The sequence below is a fragment of the Eptesicus fuscus genome, chromosome 14 (genome assembly GCF_027574615.1).
Source record: "Eptesicus fuscus isolate TK198812 chromosome 14, DD_ASM_mEF_20220401, whole genome shotgun sequence".
In the NCBI taxonomy this organism is placed as follows: Eukaryota; Metazoa; Chordata; class Mammalia; order Chiroptera; family Vespertilionidae; genus Eptesicus; species Eptesicus fuscus.
This window is the reverse complement of record NC_072486.1, coordinates 7281345-7291656: the sequence shown is the minus strand read 5'-3', so window position 1 is coordinate 7291656 and position 10312 is coordinate 7281345. Positions and strand designations below refer to the sequence as shown.

General features: G+C 46.0%; 1 protein-coding gene across 1 annotated transcript; it reads right to left on the bottom strand.

Moving 5' to 3' along the window:
- Window positions 1-1511: 1511 nt before the first annotated feature.
- On the bottom strand, window positions 1512-9735 carry RP9 (RP9 pre-mRNA splicing factor). Its single transcript, XM_054726121.1, has 6 exons — window positions 9546-9735; window positions 7888-7918; window positions 6496-6625; window positions 4941-5032; window positions 2941-3002; window positions 1512-2123 (listed from the first exon to the last, which is right to left on the bottom strand). Exons 1-6 carry the CDS (start codon window positions 9695-9697, stop codon window positions 1925-1927), a joined length of 666 nt encoding a protein of 221 aa, XP_054582096.1. The 5' UTR covers window positions 9698-9735; the 3' UTR covers window positions 1512-1924.
- Window positions 9736-10312: the final 577 nt, after the last annotated feature.

Sequence of the window (10312 nt, the reverse complement as noted above, 5' to 3'; positions counted from 1 at the left end):
GTCCAGGTAGTCTGGGAGGCCAGGAATATATATATATATATATATATATATATATATATATATATGTGTATGTATGTATGTATATATATATATATATATATATATATATATATATATATATACATATATATATATACACATATATATATACACACATATATATATATATATATATATATATATATATATATATATATATATATTTAATAACAAAAGTGGAGATTTATTGAAGAACAAGTACAGACTCCCACATGGGGAGAGAGAAAGAGTCCCACAGAATGGACTCCCACGTAGGGAGGGGGAAAGGGTCCCCAGGAATATGTTCTAATAAGCACTGTAGTTGATGTTGGTGCCCCTAAGGTTTGAGAGGCATTGATGCAGATGTTTCTCATGTTGTTTAAGAATACTTTGACCATGAATGGGATTCCAGGAGGACAGTAAGGAATTCCTGGAAGAGAAGAGGCTGGGACTGGGTGGGAAACAGAGATGTACAGGAGGACAAATGGTCCACATGCTCATGCAGAGCTGGGATGCCGGAAGTGGAGAGCAAGCCTGAATTAACTGGCCAGTTTTCTGAAACGGCAAGCCCTGGCATTGTCATCTGGACTAGTTCCTACTGAGATCTTATTTGAGGCCAAGACCAGGAGCATTTATTGATGAGCACCTGGGACGGGTTCATTCTGGGCCTGGGATTGGCTGCTCTTAAAGGGGTGTGGAGTGTGTGTGTGTGGGGGGGGGGGGGGGAGGGGGGGGGGGGGGGGATGGACCCAACCCCTAGGGAAAGAGACCAGAAATGAATAGAGAGCTTCTGGAACCCTGATAATAGCAACAGAACCTGCTGGATAGGGAGGGACACAACTTGTGAGCAAGATCTAGCTCCACTGTGCTCAGCAAAGAACAAGACATGCTCTGCTTAGCTGCAGGCACCACCCCGACAGGCTGAGCTGCTTCTGCTGAGGCCCAGGTGGGCTGTGCTTAACCAGGAAGAGGAAGGAAGTGAGGGATATTTTGGGGTGTGGGTAGCTGACTCAGTACAGTAATTCTCTTATATTCTTAACAATTTTCTGAGTCACTTACTCTGGGAAATTCTTAGGGTTTGGGCGGTAAGATCCAATCAAGCTAAATATGATTAGCCACACCAGATTTTTCATTGTAGTTATAGGAACCCCTTCTTCCCAATCAACAAATCGTCTCAGGTGATATAAACACATACCTTTTGGTGCAGCGATACCACATGTACTTGACTGTAAAATAATTAGTTTCATATTGTCAAGATAAAGCAAAGTGCAGATGAATGTGTAGAGCATTTGTGTAAAAAATAGTCCTCTATTTGCTTGTGATATATAAAATTTATCTGGAAGATTTAACAAGAAACTGGTAACATTGGTAGCCATCGGGGAAGGGAACTGGGGAAGCTGGGGGAGAAAGGAAGAAGGAAGAGTTTTCATAATTAAACCCTATATACCATTTAAATTTGGCACACATGCATGAATTATTCAGAAATAAAAAAATACATTTGAAAAATAAATAATGAGCTTTTATTATCTTCAACAACAGACGAGAGTCGAGCCTGAAGTCTGGGAGTTCAGCAGCCTCGCTGTGGAGGTGGCAGCCCTGGAGGAGTGTCCTCAGAGGCTCTGTCGTCCGGCCACCCCGACTTCCTAGGCATCGCAGGCCACAGTGACCAGCAGGGGGAGGACTGGGAGGGCCTGTCCTGCCGAAGTCGGCGCCGTCCAGAGCTGGCACCTGGGAAGACACAGTCCCTCTCGGGGGCGGTCACAGCTTCCCTGGAAGGTGGGTGAGAAGTCACTCGTGTGTGTGACACCAGATGTGCTCCTGGGTGTCCCCTCTCCGACTCCAGGCCCTCTGTTCTCGGCCGCAGTGTGTGATTCTGAGCCGAGAACACGGACAAGCCGGGCGGCTGTCAGTCCGAGTCCGAGCTCTCACTTGACTTGGAAGACTTATGCTTTCGTTTCTTCTTCCTTTTCTTCTCTTTCTTCTTCTTCTTATGCTTTTCTTTCTTCTTCCTCTTCTTGTGTCTCTCCTTACATTCCGAGGAGCTGGAGCTGCTCCCATCGTCATCTGAGGTGGAGTCCTCCAGCAACTGCTTTAACTGCTGTATCCTAAACAGAAGACCGGTCAAAGAACCAGAAACCATTACAGCTTAAAAATATATATATTTTTTTTAGTTACAAGATTATTAGTGAGGGTAAAAAAAGTCACAGATAATCACCTCATTCTGCACAGTATTTATTTTTAGTTTTTCATGTTTCCCATTCCTGTCCACACCCACGCCTATTCTACAGGGCTGTGTAAAAGTGTTCTGTATCCTTTCCATTATCCTAAATATTTCTGCATGTTTCATTTTCCTTCTTTTTTAAAATATATTTTTATTGATGTCAGAGAGGAAGGGAAAGGGGAGATAGAAAGTTCAATGATGAGAGAGAATCATTGAACAGCTGCCTCCTGCGCAGACCTGGCCACGCCCACTGCATTAAGCTAACCTAAGGGGAGCAGGCTACCTGCTCATTGCTGCAACACCAGCCTTTTCAGTGACTGCTCCTGACCTCCAAGTACTGCGCAATTAAGGCACCACCTCTGTTACACTACTCCTCTAATAGGAATAGTTGTTTTCAACTTAACACAATTTATTTTATTTTATTTTTAAATTTCTTTATTGATTAAGGTATTACATGTGTCCTCATCCCTCCATTAACCCCCCAACCCACCCACCCCCACTCATGTCCTCACCCCCCTGGTGTTCATGTCCATTGGTTAGGATTATATTCATGCACACAAGTCCTTTGGTTGATCTTTCGCCCACCCTCCCCTAGCTTCCCTCTGAGGTCTGGCAGTCTGATCGATGCTTCTCTGCCTCTGGATCAACTTAACACAATTTAAAACTTTAAGAGGGTTTTGCTGTCATCAGGACAACCTCACCTTATATCCTTCTCATGTCTTTTATTCTCTCGGATGATGTCATACATGGGATCTTCATGTGCCTTGAGGGTTAGAGAAAGTTAAGGTTGGGTTAAACTTTATAGATTGTTAGTTAATTAAAATTAAATCGCTGTTTCACTGAACTTAGTTTGTTCCCCTCCCCTGTTTGGTGTAATTTTATATTCTACATGTTTTAATCCTTCCTGAGAGTCATCATGACTTTAAACTTATGGAGGCTATAAAAAAGATTTTCCAATTATACAAATACAGGATTATAATTTTAGTATCTTTTTTAAGGAAATAAACCATAGAAATATTGATAAATACTATTCAAGGTTAGAAATATTAAAGTAATTATCTTTTGATTAAAAGATACTAAGCAAAACAAGTGAGTTAGAAAATGACATGTGAGAATGATTCATTTATAGGTACACAAACCATGTGCCAAAAAGGAAGTCTGGAGGGATACCCATCAGACTACTTCCTGTAAATCCCCTTTCCATTTTGGAAAACCTTATTATAATGTTTCCATTTTGTTAAAGGAAGGCCAATGTATTCCTGTAATATCTGTATAATTTAAATCACTTAAAGTACTTTAAAATATGAATACACAGAGTGAATTTTATGGTATGTGAGTTATCTTTAAAAATGTTTTTTTTTTTTTTTTAATTTTACATATTAAACTAAAAAACAGAGTTAAGCCCGGCTGGTGTGACTCAGTGGTTGTGTGTTGACCTATGAACCAGGTCACGATTAGATTCTCCGTCTGGGCACAAGACTGGGTCTCGGGCTCAATCCCCAGTGTGGGGTGTGCAGGGGGCAGCTGATCAATGATTCTCCCTCATCATTGATGTTTCTATCTCTCATTCTCCCTCTCTGAAATCAATAAAAATATATTTAAAAAAATAGTTAAAAATATCTATTATCTCACCACTGGGAATATCCACTGCTAATATTTTAGTGTGGTTCTCCCAGTCATTATTCATAATTTACAAAAAATTATAATCATGTTATATAAAACTCTCTATTCTCTTTTTTCACTTAAATTTTCATGAACATCTTCCTATGACATACTTTCTTCTAAAACATAATTCTTAAAAGCTATATGATTTCTATGTTATAGTAATTTATGTTGTTGGTATATTGGCCATTTAAGTTGTTGCATATTTTTATTGAGTTTCTATTTTTTAACCATGTAAATAATTCTGAAAGTTATTTTTCTACATTCATAAAAATTTGTGTATATTGATGTTTTGTTAAATCCTTAGGATCAATTCTTAGAATTTAGGTTTCTGCATTTGAAAAAATATTAAATACAGTCTGTTTAAATTTTTGAGATTTATCACCAAATTGTGAGAGGAGGTATAAAAATGGATATTCCAGCTATCAATGATTTAGCCAGAATATCTTCTTCAAATTATTAAAATGAAAGCACAATATTTTCAAGGTCTTAAAATCCCTGGAGAATGTGGACCCCAGTTTGATATATGCTGGTAATCCCAATATACCTGATATATTGAAACAGTTACTGAAAGGTGAATTACCATCCCTGGGAGGTGACTGTTAAAATATAGTGAGGACAGACCTATTTTACTGACATGTAACGAGGAAATATCACTTATGCTCACTTCTAGTTTATAACAGAAATATATCTAATACCTAGACAAGGATTAGGAAACTAGAACCCTAATTTTTTGTTAAGAAACACGATTTTTTTCCCATAAGTAAAAAGTGGATAAGAATGTCTGCTTCAGAAAAAAGAATCAGTGTTCCCAAGACATAAGCTAATAACACTTTAGTAAGAAGTTAGTTTCTTGTTAATGTAACTAATCTCTCACACAAACATGATTTAACAGAGATGTAGTTAACACCAGGTACTTTGGCCAAAAGGCTTCTGGAAATATAGTTTATGTGAGCCTCCAGTTCACCGATGACTGCCTGATTCATGGACATTCACCCGCTTTGGTAAACATAAATTGACACCCTGGGGTTCTACTTACTACTCTGAACTGCTCTAACTTTTGGTTGCCTTTGATAAAGAAAGGGCATTCTTTGTCGCCCGTTCGGTGACCATACCGTTTACAGCGCCAACCTAAAAACAAAGAAAGGGGATATATTTCTGTAAGATAATGTATTTTACTTAATCAAGATAAAGTATCAGTAGGTCATATTAAAGTTATTCTTCATTAGACCCCAATTTTAAAAGCAAAAAACTTTAAAAAAGGTGTGACCCACAAGGACAGGGAAAATCTGAAAGGAGACGACAGTAAAAAGATGTGGGAAGTTATAATGCAGGTAAGAGTGTGCAACATGGATAGCAGACCCTGGAAAACCGAATTCTAAGCCAGCAGAACAGAAACAACTCGATTTCGATTTGGAGGACCCCAGAGGCCCTGGAATTGGCCGCACACTCTGGCAGTGGAGGTGCAGGGACAGCTTAGAGGAGGAGGGCTGGTTAAAAGGCCACTGGCACGCCCCAGCCCCAGAAAGGCAGGCTCACTCTCTGGAGCAGTGGAAGGAGGGGCTCTGGCTGCGGCCGCAGGCCCATGGGCAGGCCAGGTGCCACACTGAGCACAGGAAGGACCAGACGACTGAAGACGGGACGGGAAGCTCCGGCCTCACAGCCTCGCCCCCAAAGCAGTTCCCAGAACCAAGCACGTGGCCTTGGCCCTCAGCAGGAAACTCTCCTGAAAGACTAAGCAGCCTGAGGAGAAAGACTAGGAGATACTGATCTCAGCAGCTGTTGACAGCAATAAAATAAATATTGTGTTGCCTGTTAAGCAGCCCAGGCACTCCACCCTACAGTGAGATCCAGTTACCAGTCTCTACTCAAAAGTGAACTCGGGCCCGGCCAGTGTGGCTCAGTGGTTGAGCATTGATCTATGAACCAGGAGGTCACCGTTCGATGCCTGGGTTGCGTGGGCTTGGTCCCTGGTGCGGGGCCTGAAGGAGGCAGTCAATTGATGTTTCTCTCTCTCTCCAAAATCAATATAAGCCATATATATATATATATATATTTTTTTTTTTTTTTAAAGGCTTCAGCACCCTTTCTTCAAATGCCGCCTTGCGCCGGATGGAGGTGCTGCTGCCCTGGTGGGGAGGGGGTGTGCATGCTGAGCTCTGCTTGTCCCACCCCACCCTCTGTGGCCTGTAGCTCCTCAGGCAGCCTGGAGAAGCCTTACCACCAACGGATGGCGGGGGGGGGGGGGGGGGGGGGGGGACACTAACTGAGGCAAGACCCAGAGGGACCTGCCCCAGGCGTTCCCACCACGGAAGGTCCTTCTGCTGCCGGAACACTACCAGCGAGTGTCCTCCAAAGGCAGCCCCGGCCCGTGGAAAGGCCACGGCACGTGGAGTGAGAAGCCTGGAGCACATCGCTGCTCCGCCTCTTACCCGGGACCACTTCCTGACGTGTGAGTCACTCTGCAGAGCAGAGATCATGCCAGGACTCTGACAGCGCTGAGAGGACACGTTAAATGAGAGAAAAACACGCCTTGTGAACCGCGTGTGTAACCTGCGTGCCCTCGGGAGCACCGGACGCACTTGCACACTCACACTGCATCACTTTGACCTCCTTCCCCAGGGGCATCCAGAGCCCTTTGGTTGGCGCGTGAGCCAGGAACTCCCTGGCATGCTCATTGCCCGGCACGTCTGGTATACAGTCTTCCGGCTTAGTCTCATCCTCCTGCAAAGGGAAAGGGCGTGTAAACAAGATGGCCAGAAAGCACCGACCCCCCACCTGCCTCAGAGCACAGCACGGCCTGGCTGTCTCAGGGGGAGCTCCCGAGGTCACCATGAGTTACCCCTCAAGGACAGGAGTCACCAATGAGACCTGACAGAAAAGGTGGGAATGAATGTGCGGAAGAACTACTTCACAAAAACCAAGTGGCTGTTCTTAGAGAAATGGTACTAGTGCTGTTCACAAAGAAATGATTCTGAGCTCCAAATTCTGATGCTAAGATTACAACAAGTTTTCTGCTAACTTAAAAGTTTTATGGAATGAGGCAAAGTATAGGATTAAACAAGTAAGGTTTCCTGGAATAATAACAAAAGCATGTTAAGTTAAAATGGATTATTATACCTTGAAGGCCACAGGGTGTATTTATGAAATGTACTTGCACCACCAAATACCTTTAAGGTTCTCTCTCTTTTTTTGGTTAATCCTCACCTGAAGGTATTTTTCCATTGATATTTACTTATTTATTTACAATATTTTTTTTTACTTCAGAGAGGAAGGAAGAGGGAGAAAGAGAGATAGCAACATCAATGATGAGAGAGAATCATTGATTGGCTGCCTCCTGCGCCCCACACTGGGGATCGAGCCCACAACCTGGGCATGTGCCTTGACCAGGAATGGAATGGTGGCCTGACCTCCTGGTTCACAGGTGATGCTCAACCACTGAGCTGCGCCGACCAGGATCCATGGATTTTTAGAGAGAGTTGAAGGTAGGGGGAGAGACAGAGAGAGAGGAACATTGATGTGAGAGAGATACATCCATTGGTTGCCTCTCATACACACCCCAACTGGGGTTGGGGATCGAGCCTGTATAAGGCTCTTTTTTCTTTAACCTTTTGATTTTTTTTCAGGTTTCCATGTATATTAAATTTATAATGAAAATGTTTTTAAAAATCTTTTTTAATACTGAAAGGTAGCAAACAGAAAAGGTTATTTTGGCCTTTAACCACTCCTCTAAGTCTTGTTGCCTCAGAGACTCGGACACTGGCCAGGGTGCAGAGAAGGGGCGCGATGGCTGGGGGGCAGGCTGGGCCCGCCTGGGTTTCTTAGGGAACAGACACCGGCTGAGTAAACTGCCACGAAGGCACAGGCTGTGACAAAGCCCAGGGTCTGCCTGGCACCTGCAGGAAGGAAGGTGATCCCCAAAGGAGTCTGAGCCCTGAGTGACTGATGTCTGAGAGAAGAGCCGACAGGACACGCTTCACACTGACCTTGATGAGCCCAGGAGGAGGTTTTTCGTAACTAGAGAGAAAGAAAACAAACCATCACCACCACGTTAGCAGGAACAGAGCGAGCAAAAAGCGGCTGTAGGCTAAACTAAAAAGGACATCTATAATAATAAAAGCATAATATGCTAACGAGACCGGACTTCCTTCCTTCCGGACAGAGCCACAGCAGGCGGGGCCGCGGCAGAGGTGGGGGCCGTGGCGGCAGTGGGGGGGGGGGGGGGGGCAAGGCCCTTGTACAAATTTTGTGCTTCAGGCCTCTAGTTTTTAATAAAAACCTAAAAGTACGTTATGTCTAAAGCAGTTAATAGCACATGCCCAGCACTCAAGTCACATATGAATACACTGATGTTCTCCCACATCCTGCTGAGACGTAGAACCTGCCGTCTTAGCACAATGTTTTCTTTTTGGAAGACGGGAAAGCAAGAGGTTACAGGGAAAACGTGTGGTAAGAAGACCCCGGAGTTAATTGTGGTTCCAAATCGTCATCGTCTCTGTCAGGTTGTTTATCTGGCATAACTCTCACTCAGTGTTGAATAGGGTAGTTCCTAAATCCCTTGCAATATGATGGAACTGCGTATTTTGAAACCTATTATTATTAGCAATGGCCTTAAAAAGTACATTTCTCAACTGTCTCCAAACATTTAAAGGCATGGGGTTGGTGTTTTGTCTTAGGACTAAACAATTTCTTAGTTTATGTAGTAATTAGAAGATACATTTCTCAATTATTGAGGGAATATTTAACTACTAAAAATAACAGAGTTGGCTTTGGCTGGGTGGCTCAGTTGGTTGGAGCATTGTCCTGTACACCAGAAGGTCTCGGGTTCGATTCCCAGGGCGAGTACGGGAGGCAACCAATCTATGTTTCTCTCTCTGTCTCTAAAATCAATAAACATATCCTTGGGTGAGGGTAAAAAAATAAAGAAGATTTGGGAATGGGAATAGGAGTGTGTTTACTATGTAGTTGCCTTCTGCGATATCACAGTTGAAACGTCTGCATTATTTTTGTAGTTGATCCTTAGAAAATAAGAAATGTCCCTGGAGGCCTGTTATTTTGTGCCATCTGTGATGCCTTACGATTCTGTAATGCAGATTGGAATAAGTTGCTCTGAGCTGCAGGAAGACTATATTTAGAGAAGAGAGGAAAGAAGGATCCTCCCAAGTGGGTATGGGGGAAGAAATCTTTTATTTTGCCAAGTACTTAAAAATACTCTTGGGATTTCTGAGTGCTGAGGTGGGATTTCTTTGGGAGTCCTCCTGTGAGTGTGCTCCATCCAGTGGTTGTGCAGCGGCTCCGAGGAGAGCCCGCACGAGCGCTGAGGACTGCATCTTCTCTGCCTTAGCAACGAGACGAGAGGTGGTGACCGGCCACCGCGCCAGGACAGGTGCCAAGGCGCCCTGCTCTGCGTTCAGTCCCCAAACCCGAGTGCGCCCCCCCATCCCCCCCCCCCACCGCGGGGGCGCCCGGAGCCTGGGGGCGGGGCCGCCTCCCGCCCGGCCCTGGCGGCCCCGGGGCGCCGGGCACCGACCCCCTCCCGCCCGGGACCGGTAACGGCAGCCGGTAGCCGGGCCGCCGGCCCGCTCGCGGGTCTCCGAGGTCCCCGCCTCCCGCGCCCGCAGGACCCCAGGCGCCGGGGACTCACAAGGACTCCAGGTGCTTGAGCTGCTGCAGCTGCTGCGCGTCGTGTCGCCGCCGCTTCTGCTCCCGGCGGCGCTGCAGCTCCTGCTCCGGCGGCTCCCGCGCCCGCCGCGCGCCCCCGGGCTCCGGGTCGCCGCGCCCCGGCCGGGACGACATCGCGGCCCGCGCGGCTCAGGCGGCGGCGAAGGCGGCACTTCCTCCGCGCCCCGCCCGCCCGCCCGGTCCCGCAGCGCCCCCTCCCGCCGCCGCCGGCCGGTAGCCTGCCCCCAGCGCGGCCTGGAGGCCTGAAGTTCGTGCTCCGAGCGCCCAGCCCCAACGCCTGCCGGGCCGGTTGGTGCCGAGGTGGGAGCGCGCCCCCTGGCGGAGGCCGCGGGCGGAGGCCTGGGCGCCCTTGCCTGCCGCCTGAAGACTTGTCTGTGCGCCTTCCCGCTCCGTGTCCGTGTCCTCACCTGGAGGCGGGGTCCTGTGCAGGTCGTCTGAGTCTCCCGGTGGCCAGACGGGAGGTGCTCCGTACAAGTTATAGGACCCACCAGTTTTGGAGAAAGGAAGGTTCTCCATAGGAGTTCTCTAGAGTATGCGATCCCGGGTTGAAACACAGTGTTTATTGTACTTAGACAAGGTGTGGGCACTGGCAATGAAAAGCTAATGTACATTGAGTGCTTTTTACGTCCTGCTCATGGAGTTAAGCCCTTAATAAGAATTGTTTTAATTTTTGAAAACTAAAGTACTGTTTACTGCCCTTACATATTATCTCTTTTTAATGTAAAAATT